Source organism: Stigmatopora nigra, chromosome 5, assembly GCF_051989575.1.
Source record: "Stigmatopora nigra isolate UIUO_SnigA chromosome 5, RoL_Snig_1.1, whole genome shotgun sequence".
In the NCBI taxonomy this organism is placed as follows: domain Eukaryota; kingdom Metazoa; phylum Chordata; class Actinopteri; order Syngnathiformes; family Syngnathidae; genus Stigmatopora; species Stigmatopora nigra.
This window is the reverse complement of record NC_135512.1, coordinates 13,907,149-13,932,755: the sequence shown is the minus strand read 5'-3', so window position 1 is coordinate 13,932,755 and position 25,607 is coordinate 13,907,149. Positions and strand designations below refer to the sequence as shown.

At 38.4% G+C, this 25,607-nt stretch overlaps 2 protein-coding genes across 2 annotated transcripts in view; one reads left to right on the top strand and one right to left on the bottom strand.

Moving 5' to 3' along the window:
- The window catches only part of atp11b (ATPase phospholipid transporting 11B), a 42,695-nt gene extending 33,895 nt beyond the window's left edge, over positions 1-8,800 (top strand). The window contains exons 30-31 of the mRNA XM_077716261.1: positions 1,306-1,469; positions 6,616-8,800. Of these exons, the coding sequence (XP_077572387.1) occupies positions 1,306-1,469; positions 6,616-6,697 (246 nt within the window). The 3' untranslated portion in view covers positions 6,698-8,800. The remainder of the gene's footprint in view (positions 1-1,305; positions 1,470-6,615) is intronic.
- Positions 8,801-9,510: 710 nt separating this feature from the next.
- Positions 9,511-25,166, bottom strand: mccc1 (methylcrotonyl-CoA carboxylase subunit). The gene is made up of 19 exons (XM_077716262.1): positions 24,837-25,166; positions 23,741-23,784; positions 22,643-22,782; positions 22,448-22,543; positions 21,550-21,671; positions 19,671-19,818; positions 18,102-18,223; positions 17,388-17,499; positions 16,198-16,279; positions 15,981-16,108; positions 15,732-15,915; positions 14,352-14,461; positions 14,021-14,237; positions 13,862-13,948; positions 13,039-13,091; positions 12,824-12,961; positions 11,729-11,836; positions 11,542-11,613; positions 9,511-10,120 (listed from the first exon to the last, which is right to left on the bottom strand). The coding sequence occupies exons 1-19, from the start codon at positions 24,890-24,892 to the stop codon at positions 9,992-9,994; spliced, it is 2,148 nt and encodes a 715-aa protein (XP_077572388.1). The 5' UTR covers positions 24,893-25,166; the 3' UTR covers positions 9,511-9,991.
- Between the last annotated feature and the right edge of the window lie 441 nt (positions 25,167-25,607).

Sequence of the window (25,607 nt, the reverse complement as noted above, 5' to 3'; positions counted from 1 at the left end):
TAAAAATGTATTTGATTAAAACATGACAATTGTCACATTTTAATACATTAAATTACGACATTTTATCATGTTGAAACATATAGTTGCTCATGGCGCAACATCATAATGATTAGTTTTTTTCTGGTGTAGCAGAAATTATGCCTTAAAAGATTCCCAAACCTATCCTATATGCACTTGATAACCAATTACTCTGTTAGCTCTAACAGATCGATAACTAATTTATAAGTAGCCTCCATTTATATTCTACCTTAGAACTCAAGGCCATTTCAATAAAATAATCTTCAAGCACAACATCTGCGGCTTGACAGTAATTTGTGTTCTTTGAGCCATCCATCCTATTGATGCCCTGTTCAGAATGCAGACATTAAACTATTTTAGAGTTAGGTTTAATTTAATTCGTCTTTGACATTACCTCGTTATCTAAGTAATTTATCATGCAGCAGGGATTTACAATTACTGTTGCCATTCATGTTCATTTCCGCTTTCAAGAAGTAGCAGACTTGGTCGCTATCTGGGACTGTGCCTCTTAATTATTGATAGATTAATTGATTCAGGCAGGTCATTAAGCAACAATGGCCCTTAGCGAGATGGTATGTTTATGGTTTCAAAGTTTACCAAAAGGGGTGAAAAAATAATTAAATGAGACTTTCACTATAGGATTATAATGTATGTTTGTTAACCATAGGAAGTTTTGGAAAAGGGCCTCTTCTGAATCAGTTTCTGGCCTTGGTCCTTAGTTGGTTTACGATGTGGGATGTAGATTGGTGTACGAGTGATGCATCACAGCTCTGACAAGCTGATCTACACTGAGTTTCTAGAGGCGATTGTGCCATGGCTCATCAGTCTGAACAATCATGATGTAGTCATTTTGAAAATGCCATGCATGGACTCACTGCAGTAGGGTGGATGCTGGAGACAAGGCTTTTAATCACAGTAGACTAGAGATTAAATATGAATGCCATTCTATTTAATTCATGTGGGTCTTTCCTTCATTAATTGTGAACAGGCTTCACAAATGTTTACTGTAATTGCAAAACATGGCCAAACATTTTCTGGTCTTATTTTTTTGGTTGACATTTTTTTTGTCTTTTATATTCATTTCAACATTTCATCCCCATTTGGTAGCATGTTTTGAATGTTACGCATTTCCTGAGATGGCATGCAATGTATATCTGTTTAACTTCATTTTGTTTTAGAGTATGACAATAAGTTTTTGTTGCTAACAAATTTTTACCTTAACATATTTTTCTACTCTTCTATCCTTCCCAATTGCCCTTTCTCCCATTGCTCTTTGCAATCCTCCAGTCTTTATCAGCCCAACAGGGGCAGGCCCTCGGCTGTGTGGAATCCTTGTGCTGCTACCAACATGGGCAGAGCGGCTGTTCCCGCCTGGTCCGGATCCTGGAGCAAATGACTGGACAGTCCCCAACCACCAGCAACCATTGTGATGCATCCAGCCGCAGCAACAGGTTGGGAGCATTGAGAACATCTCTTGACCTTCTTTAGTCAATATATTCCAATTTGGAGTAGAGTCGTCATGGCAAAACCAAAGTGCTCATCCTTTATTCAAATTAATGGAGCAATGACTCTTTCTTCACTAAAACAGTGGTCTCAAACCGGTTCCACATAGGGCCGCAGTCGGTCCTGGTTTTTGTTCCATGCGATCCAGTGCCGACATTTTTACCAATCAGGTGTCTTTAAAAACAGTAGCACCTGACTCTAATTAACTGATTGCACTTGCAAAAGGTATCCTTGTTGAGTTGGAATAAAAACCTGCACCCACTGCGGCCCTTTGAGGACCGGTTTGAGACCACTGTACTAAAAGTTATAGGCTTAACTAATTTCATTACAATCGGCATACCTCTCATGTTGATGTGGATCTCTGGCTGGCTAAGCATTTCACTCATACTAAATCCATGATATACGGTAATGCAGCAGGTCTAGGCATTATTCATTATGTACCAGGACCAATGTTCCCTCTATTTTTTTGTTTGTCTGGGCAGAAAGAACCTCCCTGAGCACATTGAGTATTAGTGTGAGCAACATCATCGTTGCTCGCTATGAGCACACACCAGTGTCACACCTGCCATAAGCAGGTGCATGTCTACTACACATAAATGATTTAATAATAATAAAATGTAACGATTAGTATCGATGAATGGGCGGCCCGGCGGATGAGTGGTTCGCAGTTCTGACCCAATTTCACCTCTTGTTCTTCTATTTGCACAGTAAAGTAAAAAGGAATGTATTAAGAAATATTAAAATGTAATTAAAAAACATACAAGGGCTGTAATACACAAAAAACAAGAGTGGACAGAGCTGCTGCCACGTGAATGGCACAAAAAAAACTGTCGATCATTTCCGTTTAACTATTGTCTTTCTCTTCAATTTAAATTTTAATTTCACAAAAATTCAAATCATTCTGTTCTTTCTCGGAATGTGGGCGCAATATTAAATTCTAGGCATACTCAATTATGATAGTTTTAAATCAAATTCACACAACCTTTAATTATTCCCCAAATAATTTGTGTGCTAATTCATTTTAGTTCTAATTACATATAATACCACTAAGTTGAGCTCCAATTCATGTGTGATGATATGCTTTAGTAGTTTTACAATTTGGATTTTTCATATTTAACCATAAGCCTAAACTACTACTTTAAAAATGTATAAAATATTTACAGTGTATTGGGCTGTTAATGCATTATAAATGCACCAAAAATCTTGAACAGCAGGCTTTCTTTATATCCCTCATCCTCTTTGCTGCTTTCACGCCTCCTCTGCAGCTAGTTTTACTGTCTGAGTAAGAAAACATTAGCATTCTGGCAACATTGTCTGCAGGCGACAAAGCTGGAACAGACACGAACATCATGTGGTGTCCAAAAATCTTTTCTTGATGAATTAGATAGATTTGGCCCTGTCTCGAGAGTTTGTCCCACCTTTTGGCCTATTCCACTGGAAATTTCAATCATCACCTAAGTTTTGTGGTTTACTGAGGCATTTTTGAAGCTCTAAAAAGAAGGAATCTATGGACAATTTTAAAAAAGTACTGATTGACTTTTATTCATAAATTCTTTGGTCTTTTCTCGACTTATTTTAAAGCCTTCTGCTTGGTGTGTCTTGAGGACATGTTTGTTATTCAGCTTTTGAGTCATCAGCCACATAAGTCAACGGTTTGGCCCGTTTTCAGATTTAGCAGGTTGGTTTAAAACAGTTAGTCTTTATAGTAAGAAAAAGAGCTGAATTGAAATGTCAAGTAAGTATAGTTAGCCATGATTGGGAACAGTAATGTCTTGATGCTTCTTTTTTTATTTATTTTTTTTACTTGGGTTCAGTTGATGAGTTTCTTTAATCCTTTATAGGGCACAGTGGCTACCTCTACTTAAGAATTATTTTCAGGTTACAAAACGCTATCTGTTCCGAGATAATAATAATTTGTCCTAGTTATGAAACATCAAAAGAAGTATAGCATATAAAATACCACAAGGAAATGCTGCAACGCTTGCTGGACAATTCACTTTTTTCGGCCATCGTGCAAGCAATACACAACTCTTTACAATCAGGGTGCGCATCCATCAGCCCTTGTGCGCGAGAATGCACCCTGGGGAGCATCACGTGGCCACATGGCACTATGCGAGTGATTATAGAGAAAGTGAGAGAGAGTAAGCGAGTGAGCAAGAGACTGGGTTTTGAGCTAGACCAACCCCGTCGATAGCATTTGAATTGAGGTGCTTTCAATTGGCTATTGTTTGGTTCGCTGTTGTGGCGTCATTTTCATGGCTTAATACATTGTTTTCCTTCATTTTTCCTCTTTTTTGCATATATATATTTAATAAAAAGTGTGTATACAGTGGTATCTCGAGCTACGAGCCTAATTCCTTCTGGGACTGAGTTCGTATGTCGATTTACTCGTTTGATTAACTCAAATGAACCTTTCCCATAGAAATCAACTAAAAACAAATTAATTTGCTCCAACCCTCTGAAAAACACCCAAAATAGGATATTGGATTGGAAAAACCATTTTCTTTCTTCAAATTCGCCATCTGTTAACAAAGTAACAAAGAACTAGTGGTTTAATAGTACTCAAATGTGTTTAATAGTGCTAAAATTAGATGGATTTCGCACTTTTTGCACGGCAGCGCGCCTGTAACATAACAAACAAATTTAAATGAACGTGGATTAAGATACAGACACACTAAATAAAGTTAATCTAACCTTACACTAAACTTAATTCGAATTTTGCTTAAAATTTTGATACCTTTCTTCTCCCAGGCTGGCTCTATTTTCCCCGAATCGAGGGTTGTTTGCTTTTGTCTTCCCTTCAAAATATTCCCCAAATAGTGCACACAAATGTCCTCACAATAGCATAACTCATGGCCACCTGCCAACGCATAGTAGTGTATACGCCATTCGTACTGACGGGAAACAAAAACACTAGAAAGAATGCAAAGCTGCGCCCAGTGCTCGTAGAGACATTACACGAGGGAGTTGTGACCAGAAAGACCTTGCTCATGATGTTCTTATGAGCAGCCTCTCGCACCCGCTATTTGCTCGTATATCAAAATTTGTCGCCAGATAAATATTTGCCCGAAATTTTACTCGTATCTCAAATTGCTCGTATGTCGGGGCACTTGTATTGGATTGGATTGGATGACTTTATTCATCCCGTATTCGGGAAATTTCGTTGTCACAGTAGCGAGGGTGAGGATGCAGAAATAGGAAAGGCATTTTAGTCTGTATGTATGTTGAGGTACTACTGTACTTTATCATTTTTAAAGGGTGTATAGGGGCTTGTATTAATTGTGGAATGAATTATGTTAATTCAGTGTAAAATGTGCCTTTATTTAGGAAAAATCCTATTTACCAAAAAACTTATGCAACCAAATAATATCGTACATAGAGGTACCACTGTAAGGTGAAATCTAAAAAAGTACAGCGTTATTGTTATTGAGAAAAATTAGCGCATTTGTTTTTTCTTCATTTCTATTTTGTAAATGTTTTTTTTATTATTTTATTAAAAAAAAAATACTCCACTTCCTGCCTACAATTAACTGGGATAGGCTCCAGTGACCCTCATGAGGACAATCAGTACGAAAAATGAATGGATATATAAAAAAAACGTACAAAGGAATTTCAATATTTTTGACAATTTTGTTGTTGAAACATTTCAGATACTTTGATGGCAATATTGATCAATGTTTAGTATTTTAATGAATTTTGATTTAATTGTGGTTTGCCTGTAGTTTTCTTCCTTGGAGACACTGTACAAAGCATTTAATGCATGGTCAGGCTTTTGCTGATTTGATATGCTAAGCTTCTCCAGAAACTTTTTGACGTTCCCCGATGTGAAGTGGTTTTGCTTTTGGCATCGTTTAGGTCTCTTCTAGGAAAATCAATTTGAAACTTTGAAAGCAAAGAAATGAAATCTTCAATGGCAAGTAGGGACTCTGATGTCAAACCATTAGAGAAGGTTGTTCACTCACTGAACTCAAAAGTGTAGGCAGCAAGATCCTCTAACAAGCAACACATACTGCAGTGAAAGCCTTAGTCGGTGTCTCCCAGAAGGAAACTCTTTAATTGGCCAAATTCCACTGATATGTTCCTCGAACTAAAATAGTAATAAGAATAATTGCTCATCGGTCAACTAAATGGATCCACTTCAAGCACAGCTTGCTAAATGAATGATGTGAGTTAGAGGTACTTGATTTGCAGGACCGAGCCCAAAGCAAACCCGAAATTTCATATTTTATTTGTGAGGAGGAGGAGGCGTTATTCATGATAACCGGTTAAAGCCTGTCTTTAGTAAAAAAAATCTAAGTTAAACAAGACCGTATAAACAATATATTTTATATGATAATGGTAATGTTTTACGATTTCAACTGTTTAAAAGCCTGCTCAGCGTCAAAGTGCCAGTCTTTTTTGCTCTTGTATAAGAGTAAAACACCACATTGACTACATTCAGCGAATCCAACGCAAGTTTTTCTAGCATATTCAACAATCAATTTGAAGCTTTTCCACACCTCACTCTTGCCTTTTTTCAGATCTCTTGTCTTTAGTTTATCCTTAGATTCTTGCTTCTCCATATTGTATATTGATGTGTGCAGAGCATCGTCTGGCTCTGCAACTCCGCCTCCAATTCCAATTACGTTACAGCTCTGTTGTATCCCAAATTATTTATTTTAGAACAATTTTTCCTTAGTTCATTATCCACGCATTGTTTTATTATACATTTTTCTAAACATTTAAAAAAAGTCAGCAAGAGTGACCACACATTGTTTTAGTATACTTTTTTTTTTTTTTTTTTCATCGAGAGAGAACCCTGACCTGACCCGAAACCGAAGAAATGATTGACATTTTAGGCCCGAAATTCGGGTCGGGTTCGACCTCGGGTAAAATATCTCACCTATAATGTGAGGGTATCCTGCTAAATTTTTGACAGTTTATTCAAAGAGGCTTTGCTACTCAACCCACTTCATTTCGAACGAGCAGCCCATTTTTCTATCACCTGTACTTTTGTGCTAATCTATCCGGCATATTTGGTGGTATTCTATTTACAAGCTACCGATGCCAAAGCATTGGGCCCTAACCTAACCATGTACTGCTGCCTCGTTTCAGGTGTTGGAGCGACACGGACAATTTTTACTCCAACGATCGGAGTATCTTGACGCTGTCCCCAATCGAAGTCACCCACTGCTGACCGACCTGAAACTCTCCGTATCCTACCCTCAACGTAATTAGCTCAAACTCCATCGCGGAAACGGATTGGCTCAACCGGAGCCGCGAATGAAAGCCAACTCAACGGTTGACACTCCGCATATCTTTGAAGGAGTCGACACTGCTCGAAGGACATTTTGCACACGTCCAGCTTGATTGTACTAGTACACTCTTCGCATTTACTAGCAAGACAATTCAGAACCCTGGTGACGCTGGTAGTACCATCTTAATTGTCGCAATTTTTCCACCGATGGACCAGTAGGGCAAATTCAACGACAGAAAATGAGCTGTAGCTGTTAATATTTAGAAAGTGCTACCTTGCTTGACATCTGCGTAGTACTATCCCAGTGATTCTTCGCATTTACTAGCAAGACAATTCAGAACACCGGCAGGCGACGCTGGTAGAACCGTCTCACTCGTCGCAGTTTTTCCACCGATGGACTAGTAGTGCAACTTCAATGGCAGTGAATGAGCTGTAGCTGTTAGTATTTACAATGTGCTAGCTTGCTTGACATCTGCGTAGTACTATCCCAGTGATTCTTCGCATTTACTAGCAAGACAATTCAGAACACCGGCAGGCGACGCTGGTAGAACCGTCTCACTCGTCGCAGTTTTTCCACCGATGGACTAGTAGTGCAACTTCAACGGCAGTGAATGAGATGTAGCTGTTAGTATTTACAAAGCGCCAGCTTGCTTGACATCTGCGTAGTACTATGCCAGTGAGAGTGACTTCACTAGGTAGTCATGGGGTAGAAAAAACTAAAAAGAAGGAAGTCATTCCAGCGTGCTGAGTGGTCCTACGAATTTCGGACGAAGAGTGTACTAGTACCAAATCCTCAAAATGCTCCAACCCCTTTTCAAGTCAATGAAGTCTGGGAGCATTCGATTGTCTATTCCAAAAATGAGGGTCATTTTTGCTGCTCTCTTGCCACTGCAAGCTGCACTTTCACATTTTGTCAAGTTTTCCAAAGGGACCAAAGCCTCCGTTGTAGCATCCAAGGACCCCAGCAGCGGTACACGCGTGCTGTTGTCGCTGCTGACCAACCTTTGGCATGGCCCCTCCGCGTCGATACCAAAGAGATGCGTTCTTTTTTGTGCCTGCTCGCGCTGCTCCCTCTTCTGACGCCCGCGAGGCGTATTGCTAAAGCCATGCTTTTTTGTTTGTTTTTGTTTTTTTCAGGAAGACCCCTTATTACTCTATTCTTGAAGGTACTGTAAATAGACAGTGGCTATTAGTCTTATTGCCTTCTTCACTGTCTAACGACTAAAGGCTTGCGTCCGTTCAAGGCCGCAGTGCTCCATCCAATCAGATCGTGGCGCCTTTGGTCGTCACGACTGATGCACGTGGACGAATGTTTCATTTTGTACATCAAAACTCGTGTTCATGCCTTGGTTTTGCTTTATTTAATTTATCCGGTTTTGCTTTGAATGTGATGTGTTTCTTTCCAGCCGCTGATGGTGTATTTGCATGTGCCGCGGATGACGTGCCACCTCAGTGCGATGGTCACATTTTGTGTTTTTTTTCCGTAAAAATAACCGTAGATAAATCGCAGAGAGAATCCTGCAACAAGACAACTGTTTTAAACTTGACCCCGGTGTCCACAAGTTAGGTTGTTGCTGCTACTTTTTAACAAATCTATGTAAAGCTGAATCGCGGTACGTCTTGTGGGATGCTTTCCTCGGTTATCTCTGTTTTGGGTGATAAGATTGTCCTCTTGTTATCTCTGGTTGTTTGTTTTCTCCTACAGGGAGCCGAGGGGTACAACCAAAATATCGAATTTAACCAAACACGTGCGCCATTGAGCCACGTTGACCTCTTTGTAGCTGTTCAAAGTATTCCGATGGAGAAGTAAAGGGTTACTTTATTTTGCACATAAGGTCAATTATTGTTTTTAGTTCTAAGTTTGACAAACTTGTCATGTCGTCACTATTTTGGGCCACACTTGTTCATTACACGTGGTGTGTACGTACGTGAACCTGCGATGCTCCAATTTCAAATGTTGAAAACCTAAGCTTTTTGACAATTAAAAAATCATTTGTTTGAATGTCATCCGAATTATAACATATATATTTACGCACATATATATCATGAGGTATTTGCCAATCCTACAATATATAAACCTTTATTATTTATAGACCAAGACATCACCTAGGGACCCAAAGTTATTATACATAATGTTCTACATTCAAAATAGAAGTTGAATACTCCCTACTCAGCCACGTAACCAAACTCGTCACCATACAATTTTCATATAATCCATATATAAAGTGCATTCTAATTAACCAATTATATCGAAATAGTACGTTTGCACCTACTAAAAATTCTTATATGAATGCCACATACAGTTTCAACGTTTTTGTGTGTTCTGATCCGAGCTTTTAGAGTCAAATAGCAGGTTTGGTGATCCAGAACAGCGAGTTCAGACTCTGTAGGCCTAAATTTAATAAAATGGCTTAATGAAAATGTCAACTGATCTGTGTTGTTCATCAGAACGCAGCTGATGTGACTCAGCATCTCTCAGATAGCATGCTGGCGAACAGGAAATCACTTTGGATTTATGCAATCAGTTTCATCACTCTTATTGATGTTGTTGGTCATTCCTCTTATCCTTAATATTGTCTTACAGCTAATGTTTATGAAATGCTGTTCTATTTATGTAATAAAGAAATTTTAAAGAAGTTGTTTTCTTGCCTTGTTGACCACCAACTGATGTTTTCAGTCAAAAATCCCAGCCTGACTGGCAACATTTTTCATTACCCGTGGAATAAGATTCAATCAAAACTATAGCCCAAAGCTTTGCATAAGGACTAATTTATTCATTTAAAGTAACATGTACCCATTTACATGGAAAATAATCATTCAAGTGCACAGGGGGTACTTTGTTTGTTTTGTTTTGGAGTGTTGTAAATCCAATTCCCAAAAACATTTGAAAAAGCACAGTCAAAAATATGTGATAATTTCTTAACTACAAGCTCATTTTCATTTGCATGATAAACTTTCCAAAGTAACATTTCCTCAACAGAATAAAAGGATTATATTAGAAGTATTATACACAACAGCATGTGGACAAATGATGTGGATGACAAATGTTCTTCAATAAGGAGTAACCATTTCTTGTAATGGGAAGTTCTGCCTGCAGTCAGAGAAATAACTGGCTGTTTTTTCAGAAAAAAAGTATTAAAGGCAGCAAAATGTTAAGGCCAATGTCTTTTAAGGATGTCAATTCTACTTGAATCATCAGTCATTCCAGAATCTCTGCGGGTGCCCGCTTAACGACTACGCGCTCTCCTCGTCAGCCCCGCCCTCTTCTTCAAGTTCCACCAAAGCAGCGTGTCGATTGGCCTGAGCCCCTTCGCTGAAGAAGACTTTTTTAATCATGCCTGATTTGGGTGCCCGGATGGTGTGCTGTCAAAAGAATTCAAAGAATCGCATGACATTGTTCAGAGAGAGAAGAGATTTGACAACAATCTTAAACAAAAAGCATAAATCGAGTTGAATGCTTTAATTGTCATCATACAAGTATAATGCGATTTAAAGCTTTCACCAGTGCACAAATAACAACAAATTCATAAGAAATAAAAGGGTGGTCCAAGTGAAGTCAGCACTACTTATTTACTATTATTTTTATTAATTATAAAATATTATTAGTAGTAGTAGTATTATCATTAGTATTAGAATTATTATCAATAATATTAATATTCTTGTTGGTGTTATTATATTATTTTATTATTATCTCATTTCATTTTGTGAACAAATTCCACTTTGAGTAATGTAAAAAATAAAACGTAAAAGGTGTGAGGTTTTTAAATCTTTCATTTCATTTCTCCCAAATGTACGTGAAAGGCAATGTTGTGCTTACACAAACTTTTTGTCGCTAAAACTTGATGCCCTAGAAACCAAAATAACTTTGTTTACGTAACATAAAAACCAAAAAACGACTTCAATCTCGTAATATACTCCCTAATGAAGAGCGAAAAGCAGTTTTTTGATAACACAGACTTAACGTCGCCAAAAGTTCTGGTTCACATTACATAAGGATAGGCAGACAAATAATATTACGATTTGAATATTGTACTAGAACAATCTATGATTTAATGTACCGTATTTATTTGAGTATAAGGTGCTCAATTTGGATACGCGTTGTACATGGTCTTCACTTTTATGACCAAATCCCGGTGAAAAACTTCCCTCCGCCAGTGAAAAAGTCCTCTCCGCAGCCGTTATAAAGGAAGACGTAAAAACTGTCTTTGTCAGCCAGATGGCGCACGTGAGCCAGTTCTACCAGGGCCCAAAAAATTGCCAGTTACCAATACCGGTGCGATCCTTGGTGTGAGATGAGAAAAAAAAAGAAATACCAATTTTCATTTAAAAATTGTGTGCGTGTTATACACGAATAAATATGGTAAGTCAAATTTAGATTCTAATTTCATATAAATTATGATTTCTCTCTGAATAATACAATGAATTGTAATTTCGTGCGGCACTGTGATTGAGAAACACTGGTGTAGAATGTTGTTACTTAAAGCCATGTTTTCATACAATAGACACAAAGATGTCATTATGTATCTTCACCTTCTTCCCTGGCAAATTTATTATATGTATTGAACTGGATTATTGTTACTTTCATTGCCTTACTGTTTCTTAGTTTTAAAAAAGTCAGACATCACCCTAAATTCACATTTGAGTGGTTAACTGAACAGGCCCCCCAAAACTGTGGCTGTGTCAACAATAAGGCTATCTGGAAAACTTTTAGTTTTCAATCTCGTTATCGTGTTAATGTAAATGGCCCCCCAAGTGTCCCTTCACTGTGCATTTGACTCTCTCACCTCCATCTTCATTGCAATCATGACCATCAGCGGGTCGCCCACGTTCACAACATCACCTGCCTTCACCAGGACCTAACACAACATAGAAGTCAATGTAAGTGTCAAAATATAAGTCAGGGACTTTTGTCCATTTGCTAAATGCCGCTTCACATTGGCTGAGTTTTTGGGGGAACTGATGTTTCGATACCTTCTCGATAGTGCCCGTCATGGGGGCCACAGCGCCACCTTGTGTGCCGGATCCGCTCACAGCAGCCAGATACTTTGGAACTGGAACAGACACGTCAGCACTCCCTTCCTGGGTATATTCCAGAAAAACAAAAGCAGTTAAAACAATTGTGGTATATGATTATACGCTCTGCAGTATTCTTTTCTCCAATAAACTCATTTGCCACCACTAACAAAAATAGACGTCCAATCCATTTGAACTGTTCATTTGCTGTCAGCCTCCCAGCTCCAATAGTTTGGACAGCTACTATACTGATAGACTTTCCACATATAGCAAGGTGTTAAGGTATAAAGGTATACAGACACCAACTTGATGCCATTTCTATTACGGGTGCTTTCTTTTTCCATTCAAGCCTCAGAAACTTCTCGTCAAAGGACAACATGAAGGACATCTTTACTATCATTGCCATTCCATGTTCGAGGCACACCTCCAACGGTATATTAGCTCTCTGCAGACTCGCGGACACTAGTGAATTCAACCGTTTGTCGAAGTTTTAAATAAAGATGTGAAACACAATTGAGATGGTGGTGTTGTACTGCATTCCTACCGCTAGTTGTCAGCAAAAGCACACAAATATAGAGTATTGAGAAGAGGAAACTTAGCCATGGCCGAATATCGATATGCTACCTGGATGATGACCGCAGAATAAAGCTCTTGTAAAATACCCGCTTGTCCTTGGATAAGAGAAGCAAAACTACGATCACTTGCTGGCGTTTTCTGATTATTTTCCACAAAATGTCTAAATTGTGTGTGGTTGCGTGCATTCCTGTCGCTTCGGTATGGGAGCTTAACCGCTAAACTACTACGTGATGTCAAGCATTACACTGAATTCAAGGTGTTCAACATGTCGAACAATGTGAAGGTTCTTGCACGCTTCAGAAATATGCATAAAGCGTGAAAAAGTGTGAAGCAAACGAGGTGATGTGGGTGGAGGGGGCAAATGAATTGCCTAGCTACATGTGGACAAGGCCTTAGTTTGAATTAGCATCAGAGGCATGAAAAGGGCAACAGCATTGGACGTCTGTGATTGTCTATGTCAGCCGCTGAGATAATGACCGTAGAAAACAGGTGAACAGTGTCTTCCAGGATGACCAGTTTGGGTCGAGATTTGACGCCGTTGACGGAACAACGCAGGAACGAAGCTCCGCTGTCCATCTCCAGCTCGCCAGTCACGTGAAACGTATCGTCACCCAGCTGAAAAAGCATGAAAACAAAAATATGTTATTTCATTTCAACGAAACAGTTCTGTGGCCTGTGGAAATAAGACTCACCTCCATCGTGTAACTGCCGTCGTCTTTGTTGTATGTGATAACCAAATTGATCTCTAAAAATATTTCAAGAATGTCACAAATAAGCAAAGAGGTTTATTTCAGTACACAAGTTGGGCTAATTTTTATACAGATGTTGATATACATGATATTTTTGCATTATTTTTACTTACAGTAACAGATACAGTTGTGGTCAAAAGTTTACATACACTTGTGAAGAACATAATGTCATGGCTCTTGAATTTACAGTTATTTCTACAACTCTGATTTTTCTCTGATAGAGTGATTGGAACAGGTACTTCTTCGTCACAAAAAAAAACATTCATAAGGTTTGGTTCTTTTATGACTTTATTGTGGGTTAACAGAAAAAGTGATCAAATCTGCTGGTTCAAAAATATACATACAGCAACACAAATTAGCAATTTTGGTGACTTAGAAAAATGTGTCAGTGAAATGAGTTTCATAGCATGGCCTCTTAACTTCCTGTGAGTGATTATGAGTGACTAAAGCTGGTGACTTCTCTGAGGCCATTTAAATAGGGTAAATTGGATGCAAACGCCCACAAACGCTACAATGGGAAAGTCAAAGGAGCTCAGCATGGATCTGAAAAAGCGAATCCTTGACTTGAACAAGTCAGGAGTCAGAGAAAAATCAGAGTTGTAGAAATAACTGGAAACTCAAAACAACCATGACACGATGTTCTTCACAGATGTATATCAACCACAACTGTAGGTATTGGCAAAAAATATCTTGGAAAAAAATCCGGTCAAAGGTAAAAATAATAATTATAATAATACAATTTTCACCTCGACAAAATGTGACTTACTTTTGTCTCCCAGCTGCAACATCATGCTCCTATGAAAGTCAGTGTTAAGCCTCCAGCCACTACTCAGGCCAAATGGCGAGAAAGGATCTGGTAGTCACAAAAACACAAGCACGGATGAATCTTTTCTTCAGATGCGTACTGAGCAAACGACTTCCTCACCTGCCGAGGTACTTGTGAAGGCCTGGGTGTGTTTTCTCTCTTGAAGCAGCAAGCCCAGGGCTGCCTGACAGATGCTCATCGCAGAGGGAGCTTTCGGTGTAGGAAAAAGATCTGCGTAGTGTTGAGGGATGAAGCTGGTGCTCACGTTACCCGCCTCGAACTGCGGGTGGCCCGATAGACTCAACAAGAAGTCGATGTTGGTACTCAGACCCACAATCTAAAAACAGTAGAAATAATTCCAGGGATCCGATTTTATGTCATTTGCTTTTAATTGCCAAGATGACATCTGAACTAAACTCTGGGAGAATGATGAAGGGATTCACTGTCTTACATTGTATTGCCTTAAGCAATAGCGGAGCTTCTTTAAGGCAGCACAACGGTCTTCTCCCCAAACCACAAGCTTTGCAATCATTGGATCATAATGAGCAGACACTTCATCTCCTAGGGAAAATAAAACCCGACATGATCCATATTAGAGAAAAAAGTAGAGTCCAAATTGCAAAAAGACTAATAACGTATGTCTTTGAGCCAGTGAGTCAAGTACTCAGGGAAAAAGGTCTTTGTGAAACTGAATCTGGGACAGCTGTCTCCAACTGTCACCTATCTATTCTGTCTATCTCATTGTAGTTTTTATCTAGATGGACACCGAAGTGATTGGCAATTTGCATCCGGTTATTAAAAAGTAGGATTCTGATGGATTTATTGTAAAATATTTAACATAGTATGTGAAGCACTTATAGTGGCCATCTAAAAAAATATATATAACACAAAAGTTTTCTTTTTAAACATATTTATGATAGATTGATCACGTGTCCCCAAAATTGAAAAAATCGTCCCAATCGATTAGCACAACTTAAATATTCAATATGTTGTCCGGCTGAATTTTTTTGAGGGGGGTGGCTACCTAGAGAAACACAATGAGGGTATACAAAACTCCCCTAAGGCACATTAAAACGTTTTCAAGCTTTAAAGACATTCAGGTTTACTTTTCCAGGGTTCTTACAAGTTTCAACAAGGGAAATTTAAGGCTTTTTAATAACTTTTTAAGACCACTTAGCACATAATTAATGCCAAAATGTGGAAATGACAACATCACCAAAAAGAATCGGTAAGCCCCAAAATCTCACAACGTTTTGCTATGACCAGGTTTTGACCTTCTTGTGTGGAGTTTGCAAGTTCTCCTCGGTCTTTCCTGGGTTTTGTACCGGGTACTCCGGTTTCTTCACACATCCCACGCAGGATAGGCTGGTTGAAAACTCTAAATTTCTTCTCGGTATAAATGTGAGTGTGAATGGTTATCCGTTTCCTTGTGCCCTGTAATTGACTGATGTCCTGTGCCTACTCTACACACTAAGATGGGATAGGCTCCAGCGTGCTTAATATTGTATTCCTTTTGGCATTAAATTCACTATCCGGAAATGTAATACATACAATAAATTTACAGTCAATTTAAGAACTTCATTCCATGGATTTTAATCCAATACTTTTTAAGGACATGCAGGGACCCTGCATTCTGTATGTTCAAAGAGCTGAAAAGTACAGGTAAAATTCATTCATTCATTCATTTTCTGAACTGTTTATTCTCAAAAGGGTTACGAGGGGTGCTGGAGCCTATCCCGGCCAATTACAGGCACCAAGCGTGGGACACCCTGAATTGGTGGCCAGCCAATCGCAGGGCACACGTTAATTATTATTATTATTTTTTAATCACCTTCTCTGACGCCAGTCTCTATCCGGGTGTGCTGGTCTGGCGGAGGAGTGGAGAGATGTAGCAGAGGCCCCGCCCCAGGGAGAAAGTCATTGTTTGGATCTTCTGCATAAATTCGGGCCTCAAAGGAATGACCTCTTAGCATGATGTCATCTTGAAGGAGAGGTAGGCGCTCCCCTGCTGCCACCTGGAGGATAAGAAGATTAGGTCACACTGATGAATTGCTAGGATAACAGCACATGCAATACTCACCCTGAGCTGCCATTCCACCAGGTCTGTGTCAGTGATCATCTCAGAAACGGGATGCTCCACCTGAAGCCTAGTGTTCATCTCCATGAAGTAGAAGTTATGTTGGGAATCCATGATAAACTCAACCGTACCTACACAGTTAAAACGTGGCATGAGTGTTTCTCAAGGTGAAAGTTGGATCTAATGTCATTTTATTTGGGAGGATGAAGGCACATCTGACCTGCGCCGACATAGTTCACAGCCTTTGCTGCTCTCACAGCCGCCTCTCCGAGTTTCCTCCGGACCTCAGCACTAATGCCAGGCTTTATGAAAAGGACAAGAAAACATGTTTTATGAGTTTAATGTTCATTACATTTTCTAATCTGCACCATGTAACAAGGGTCGGTTTTAGGGTTAATCTTTTCAAAACAATAATTGCTGCCTGAAATAACTTGTCACCTGTTTAGCATGAGTGTCTAAAAGACTTGAGGGTCATATTCCATCCAAGACATTAAGAGTGTAATTATTTCTTCGTTTTTAGTTTGAAATATTTGTGGACGAATATAAAGTCAATGTTTTCTCATCGCTGATCTTTAATGTTTTTGTTTTTTTACTCTGTGACTATTTCAATTCTCTGTTCAACTCACCACAATTGGAAATAATCTGGATAACCCAGCTCATGCTCTGTATTAGTAGTGATTGAACAATTGAACATTGGGTGCATTTGGTTTCTCATTGATAGGAAGCTTCCATATGTAATAATAATTTAAAAAAGAGTCATTATAAACAACACAATATCATATCCCTGTCAAATCTGATTTGCAATTCTTATCTTAATGGATTTTAACTTACCATATTGTCACGACTATAAGGCGCACTTAAGTCTTAAATATTCTCCAAAATAGACAGGGCGCTTTATAATCCAGTGCCTTATATATGGAAACAAAATAAAATGTGCCATTCATAGAGGGCGTGCCTTATAATGTGGTGCGCCTTATATATGGAAAATACGGTATTTAGCTTCTACAGTCAAGTTTGAAATAGAATAAGGCTGGCAAACAACAAAATCTGTACTGACACTGATAAATGCAAAAAATATATATTGAATAAACAATAGTACTTCAACCAATAGTGGCCTCCACACAGAATAAAAACAAAAAATCCCCCCAAAAAAACCTACTGTATTTTCACGACTATAAGGCGCATTCGAGTCTTAGATTTTTCTCCAAAATAGACAGGGCGCCTTATAATCCAGTGCGCCTTATATATGAAAAAAAATAAAATGTGCCATTCATTGAGGGTGCGCCTTATAATCCAGGGCGCCTTATATATGGGGAAAATGTCATTCATTGAGGGTGGGCCTTATAATGCAGTGCGCCTTATAGTCGTGAAAATACGGTAGTCATGCAAAGGATGAACATCGGCACTCACTCCAGGTGCTTCCTCGATAATCTTTTGATGTCTCCGCTGTACGCTGCAGTCCCTCTCAAACAAGTAGACAGCATTACCGTGCATATCTCCAAACACCTGAACCTCCACGTGTCTGCACATATTCAAAACATTTAAAAAATCAAATGTTTCCCTTACACAACAGTGGCTATGCTCACTTATTTGGATTAAAATCTGAATAAAAATGCTTCATTTATGAACGCAGGCCATTTGGGAGGAATATTCTAGCTCAATCCAGCTCATCGCAATCAAGATTCTATTCCGAAAGAGAGGAAGGATTGTCGATTGATAATCCAATCGGCACACGTGAAATCAGTTTGTTCCACAATTTCAGAATAAACTGTCTTTACCACAGATGTTTGTGTTGTCAATACAGTGGGATAGGAGAAGATAATGGTAATAGTAGTATCTCTACTTAAGAAAATAATTTGTTCCACAAGGTATTTCGTAACTAGAGACATATCTTACATTGAATTAGCATAATTCGTCCCACGAGTTTTTATACTACCCCTTAGACCCTTTAAAATTTTTAACATACATCAGTTTTCTGAAATATATGCAAATGTATGAATGTTACCAGAGAATAACAACTAAAAAATATATTTATTAAGGTGAAAGAAATACAAGGACATTTTTCAATGTTTTTTCTTTGTACATGAAAATGTATCCACTGTACTACATTAGTTTATTTGTTACCTGGGGTCCTCCACAAACTTCTCAATCAGCATAACATCATCATTGAATGATTTGATGGCTTCTCGTCTTGCAGATTCCAACTGCTCCAAGAAGTCGGAGTCCGACTGTGCAATTCTCATACCCTATACGACAACATAAGAAAGGTTATTTGATAATGGAGATATTTATTACCGCATTTACTCACATATAAGCCGCCCTGTGCATAAGCCGTACCCTTACATTTCCTTAAAATTGTTGAATTTGACAATTTCTCCCTTATAACCCGCCCCCGAGTCACAATTTTCACCTCCATATTCATGGTTTTAGGGAGTACAAATGTGTTACTTTGAAGGGAAAATCTTGAGAAAAATCCTTGCATGTGGTATTTCTAAGATACTGCATAAATCAAAAGCACATTATCAGGGTCAATATCACAAGGAAGTAAAAATGCTTGTCTTTGCAAATGCAAAATATTAAATTATTCTTTTTGTGCTTTTTAATCACAGAATTACAATTTATTTTACCAGAAGTTTAAGATGTTGCGGCAGCCAAATTGCTTCTAATGTCAAAATATCTCAATATTTTGTGAAATAAGAAATAAAAAAATATATATATTAAAGCGGAATTGTGTTTTATTTCATAATCACAAATGTACAATCATTTCCTATCAAAAAGGAAATAATGTAAGCACAACCAGAAAGTGTGTCCATAGTGGTATATTGTTCACAAAGTCTGGGTGCAATAATACCATGGGATACATATTACGCAGGTTACAAGACTCACATTTTAACGATCAACCACAGACCATCGATCAGCCTTAACAACTATTAGGATGTGCAAATCAGAGCATGTTTAACTCGGTAAGACGGCGGCACCCTAGGTAAGATGGCGATGCCCTGAGCGAGTGGTGACAGGCACAAGTGAGTTTTTTCACGTTTTAGGCAAGATGTTTTTTTTCTTGAATTTCATTCAGACATCAAAATAATTGTTGTTTAGCGTTTTATCTGTTTTTCTTTTCTCTATTTTGAAATAAATTACTGTATCGGTCACATTGTCTTGCATTATGGCGTTTTGTCTCTGTCACATTGCAGTTTTATGCATGTCGTCTTTTTATGCATATAAAAGCCGTACCCACGATTCAATCATCATGTTTTTGTCTGACAAATACGGCTTATATGCGAGTAGTATATGCATTTTGAGCAATAGTTTCAGTCCCAGCCAGTGGCACAATGTCACTTGCTTGGATAAAAGGCAAGAGTTGCACCCTAACGCCAAAACCAAATAAGAAACATGACCAAGCAAAGGGAAAAGGATCCATAATATGTTGTCATCAAGTTCTTTACGGTCTAAAACTACAATTATTAAAAATATATAGATTGTATGGTACAGCCTTTGGCTAGCATATCTAATTCAGTTATAGAATATAGGTTGATGCCCGGTCCAGGCTTCATTGTGAGGAATTTTACATATCTGCCATATGTAAACAAACCTATTTTTTTCGGTGTTCTACCTTCATTCCAGATACTGTTTGATTGGAAGGCAAACCATATTCAATACTCTAACAACCTGTATCCTCCTTTAACTTCTCACCTTACCACCCCCACCACGGACTGCTTTGATCATCACAGGGTATCCAATTTTTTCAGCCTCTGCTTGTAGTCGCTCATTGGACTGGTCCTCTCCATGGTAGCCTCCTACTATGGGCACCCCGGCAGCTGACATAATGTGTTTGGATGTGCTATTGAGGGAAGAAAAAAACAAGGCTATACATCACTGGCCTTATCTGTGTCTAAAATGCTTTTATTGTCATCACATATGTTTCGAATGCATAGCAACAAACTATGATTCGAGTTATAAAGAACTGTAATAAACAATGCATACATATAGACATAAAAAATCTATTGGGTCAGCCACACAGGTGTGTTAATTTTTTAGATGTGGAAAAAAGGGAAAGAAGATGCAGAATGAAATAGGGATAGAGTTGGGCGATAAAACGATAATGACAATTATCGTGGAATTATTTTTGTCAACAATATTAAAAACCTTCGATAAAATTCAATAATTTATAAATTTCCTTAAAACTGTTGAATTTTACAATTTCTCCCAGAAAAATCGCCCCCGAGTCACAATTTTCACCTCCATATTCATGGTTTTAATAGGGAGAACAAATGTGTTACTTTGAGAGGGAAAATCTTGAGAAAAATCCTCGCATGTGGAATTTCTGAGATACTGTATGAATCAAAAGCACAATATTAGGGTCAACATCATTAGGAAGTAAATATGCTTGTCTTCGTAAATGCAAAATATCAAATTATTCTTTTTGTGCTTTTTAATTACAATAATTACCATTTATTTTACCAGAAGTTTAAGATGCTGTGGGAGCCAAATTGCTTCTAATGTCAAAATATCTCAATATCGACAATTATTGTGAAATTATTTTTGTCAACAATATTAAAAACCTTCGATAAAATTCAATAATTTATACTCTAATTACACCCCCCACCCACCATGGAGATCGGGGGGCTGTTGCAAGATCAACGTTAGTTCCAGACCAACGCTCAGGAGAAGAGGATGATGAGGCAACGTGTTTTTTGATTGTTAGCAATAGAGGCTAACACAGAGCACAATAACATGGCCAAAATAAGCAATAATGAGATGCAGTACAACACCGAGTCGACCCACTAAAAGATCCAAGTGAATTCTCCCTGGCGTTTTTTTTTTAAATGCCTCATAAACACATACCTGTACACAAAGAGTAGCCTTATTGAAAATGTCCTTAATCCTACTGTCCTCATTTGAGGACAGCCTGTTGTATTTTTCTTACTTGATTTCAAGATGTTTTCCCATTTTATGTAAATATAAAACTTGTTTTCTTGAGTTAAGTTGATCAAACTTTAGATTTTTTTTTGTAAATGGCCTTATGTGAGGTCAATTTATTGTTTCTATGTGTGAGGCTGAAAATAGTCTGCTTGCCAATGTTGATGATGTCTTCAGTTGATTATTTTCTTTGTTATATATTGGACAGCAACTTTTGGTTTGAAGGCAACTTTATAAAAATAGAGATGCCTGTCAAAATTTCTGTAGATTTTATTCTTTACTTTTCAGAGTGTAAGGAGGGAGTTGTCTCATCTTTATTGCACAACAAAACAATAAAAATACTTTTTAAAATCATCATATTTCATATTTTCTTTTGTTGTAAAGTAAGGTAACAGTTACTTTCATATTTGAATAAGGAAGAAAGTAATTCATTTATTCACAGAAGTTTGAAGTTTCAACTCTAAAACAAATAAGATCTGATAATTATCGATAGAATGATTTTTTTTTTAACATAATATTTTTGTCATATCGCCCGGCTCTAATTAGAGAAAATAATTAAACTCCAATTCATTGTTCTAATACAGACCAAAGTGTGGAATTGGTAAAAAATGATCGCACGATTCTCTTTACTGATCAAAAGATTCTACTGTACCTCTTAATGCCCATGTCTCGGATGGCTGAGGATGGCGGCCCAATGAAGATGATACCATTCTGTTTACAAGCTTCTGCAAACTCTGTATTTTCTGAGAGAAAGCCGTATCCAGGGTGGACAGCCTGAACACAAAGAAACAAACATTGTTCAAATTTGGCCAGATGAACCATTTAAATCAAAGAAACTGCTCTGGAAAATTACACTCTTTAATATGATATTCAATACCAGAGCTGCCATCCTCCATTGACCCCATTTCAGGAATACCCTCGTCCCATTTCAGCAGTTTTGTTTTCATCAGGAGTGTGTTTCACACAAATTCCATATAGAAAGGTTATTTAAAAAATGTGGGACAATTTTAATCAAACTGTTATAATCATACTTGGATGAATCACAATGCACTCATGTTACCGAATTTATTCTGTTTAGAGTGCAGGTGAATGAAATGTTTAACAAAGATGGCGGAAGCCATAGCAATGATGTGAATTTCGAGGCATTTAAATTTGAAATGTGGAACTTTTCTGAAATGGTTGCTTGAAAAAAAAATGGTGATATTTTTTTGGATTTCTGAAGTTTAGGGAGGTTGTTAGGCATCCAGGAGTTTAAGTTGCTTGTCCATAGTAAAAGCCTGAAATTGAAGTTGGCAGGTTCACATTAAAATACTGATACTAAAACAGTGCATCCTGGGGGTTGTTTGCAGTAAGTATGAAAACTGCTGTATTTAAAATACTGTAGATTTTGAAGGAAAACTATGATTGCTGGTGCCCAACAGCTGGGGAGCACCCTGAATTGGTGGCCGGGCAATCACAAATATTTCAATTCATCAATAAAGCATTCGAAATGAATTTTACAGTTCTTGGATTTTAGTTCACTTAAATGTCTTTTGAGTAGAATAACTTACATGTGAACCAGACATCTTTGCTACTTCTAAAACCTTCTCCATGTTGAGGTAACTCTGCTGTGACGCAGATGGTCCAATGTGATAGGCTTCGTCTGCCTAAGAAATCAGCCAGATCAGAGAAAGAAGTTTAGATAATAGACTGTACGTGTGTGTGGGAATGTGGAATATTTTAAAATGAACTTAGAACTTTCTCACCATAGCAACATGCATGGAGTGTCTATCGGCATCACTGTATACAGCTACAGAGCGGACACCCATCTTCTTTGCAGTGCGCATTACTCGACAAGCGATCTCACCTCGATTGGCTATCAGGACCTTCTCTATTCTCGCCACCGCTATTAACAAAATGACACAAACTTTGTCACAAGATGTCTGAACAAATTAAAATGAAATCTGGAAGTATTTCAAGGTGCTGAACTATGAAGCTTTTCGAGAGAATTTACGGCAATTCATTCATTAATTTATTTTAATGGTGGTGGTGCTGGAGCCTATTCCAGCCAACTCGGGCACCAGGTGGAAAACCCCCTAAATTGGTGGACAGCCAATCGCATGGCACAAGGAGACAGGTAACCATAAAGCTCACACTGACACATAGGGGCAATTTAGAGTGTTCAACCAGCCTACCCTGCATGTTTGGGATGTGGGAGGAAAACAGAGTACCTGGAGAAAACCCACGGAAGGCCGGGGAGAACATGCTAACCCAGATCTGGGGGTGAACACTCGATCCAAGAACTCTAAGGCTAACACGCTAACCACCCATATACCGAGTCCCCACACCGGAATTCATTTTTCAATATATTTTATTTTGAATATTAGAGAAACGGGGCGGCCCGCAACTGGGTGGTTAGCGTGTCGGCCTCACAGTGGGAGTCCTGGGTTCAAATCCAGGTCGGTCCACCTGTGTGGAGTTTGCATGTTCTCCCCAGGCCTTTGTGGGTTTTATCCGGGAACTGTGGTTTCCTCCCACATTCCAACGACATGCATTGTAGACCGAGTGGACCATGTAAATTTCCCCTTGGTATGAGTGAATGGTTGTCTGTCTTCTCGTGCTGCGGGTGTCCCTCGCCTCTGGCCCAAAGTAAGCTGGGATCAGCTCCAGTGATGATAAAGCGGGTCAGAAAATGAAAAAAACTAACTAAAATAAAATAAATATTGGGAGAAAGGAAAACTAATTTTGCATACTTGTATGCAGTTGCTTTTCATTTGAACAATATGCCATTTTTTCTAAGCTAACAAACAAATAATTCACAATCCAATTGGTCTGTTCACTAATAACAAGTTAGCATTTCTTACCTCCAGAAGCATGTCTCACTCGTTGTTTGGTCCATAATAGTTTTCTGAAAAGAAATACTTTAATTAACATTCATTAACACTCAGGTTGAAGCCAATGAGAAAGACGGAGCAAGAAAATAGATTAAGGACCATTTATATTTTGTGTAAAATACAGAAAATAAAAATCAAAAATATAATTGTTGTATGAGTAAAAGCGTCCTGCTATTAACTGAAATTGTTTTGTAGGGAGAAAAAAATACAAACACACAAAAAGTGCTCAAAAATACATCTAAAAAACATTTTCCTGCTTTAGAAGCCCTCTTGAGGCAGTTATGTCATATCTTTCTGTCGGGTTGCCCAACTTTTAGCGCACACTGGGAGACCTGTGTTCAAATTCAGTTCAGTCCACCTGTGTAGAGTTTGCATGTTCTACGTGGATTTTCTCCGGGTACTCCGGTTTCCTCCCACATTCCAGATATATGCATAGTAGGCTGGTTGGATACTCTAAATTGCCTCCAAGTATGAATGTGAGCGTGAATGGTTGTTTGTCTCCTTGTGCTCTGCGATTGGCTTCAGAGTGTCCCCCACTTGTGGCCCGTAGTCAGCTGGGATAGGCTCCAGCACCCCCCGCGACCCCAGTGAGGTAAAAGCAATTCAGAAAGATGGCTTCTTGTTTAAATTATGTATTGCGCATTTCCTTTCACCTTTAACTCCGAAACTTTTTTTCATTACTTAAATATGAATGTTTGTCTGCAACATGACATACTTAAATAATCTTGCTAATCCATACTACCAATAGCAAAAAAATCTTGAAAATTAGCAAGGTTGACCAAACTTTTTTACACTGAACAGCCTTGAGACGCGTTAGCTGACATCCTGCTACCTCATTTAACCTTGTTCAGATGTTAGCCGACACACAATATTGCACAATAAATACAGTGTTGTCTCAACATTTACTACAGAAAAAGCAAATTCTGACGTAAATTAAGGATTCCCATCACTGTGTACTTCTATTTTATTTTGATGTTACAAGTGATCTACAAATAGCTGAACGACCGAGTGATACGGCAGCGTAGACATTGTTTGACAGACAATAAAGTGTAAGTAATTTACTCACTGCGTAAACATCCTTAAACGGTGCAGATTTAGAAAATTTAGAATAACGGACGCCATATCTATCAGAAAATTCGACTGGCTGCAAGGTAGCTAGCTTGATAGCTAGCTAGCTAAAGCCCCCTGTTTATACTCTGATGTGGAAAAGGGCACGGGAAAAAATTCTAAAAAAAACAAATTAACCCGTGTTAACTTTTGAAATGAATAATAAATTCAAACAAACACTTAGAAGCCCCGACTGACCACGCATTGCAGGTAAAAACAATACACAAAAAAACTAGTGCGCATTTTAAAACTGAACTTCACAGGGATTCGTAGTGTTGACAGCTGAGTCGTCGACCAATCCGAACATTGATGTTAGAGGTGGGATGATTCTGCTATTACAACAAAACACCAGCAGATGGCAGCATTTCAAAGCTCCGAACAACTGCAGTCCAATGTTTTGAGCTGCGGCACATATTTTCATTGCAAAAATCTCAAGGCACAACACCAGCTGAATATCTTCTCATTTAGACTAGAATAGTCACATGTATTCATTATATACAGTCACCGGCATCGTAGTTTTATTAAAAGGAATCAAATTCATTCTTTGATTCATTTTCTGCACCCCTTTATCCTCATTAGGGGCACGGGGGGTGCTAGAGCCTATCCCAGCTGACTTTGGGCCAGAGGCTGAGGACACTCTAAATTTGTGGCCAGCCAATTGCAGGGCACGACAACCATTCACACTCCCACTCATATCTAGGGGCAATTTATAGTTTCCAATCGACCTACC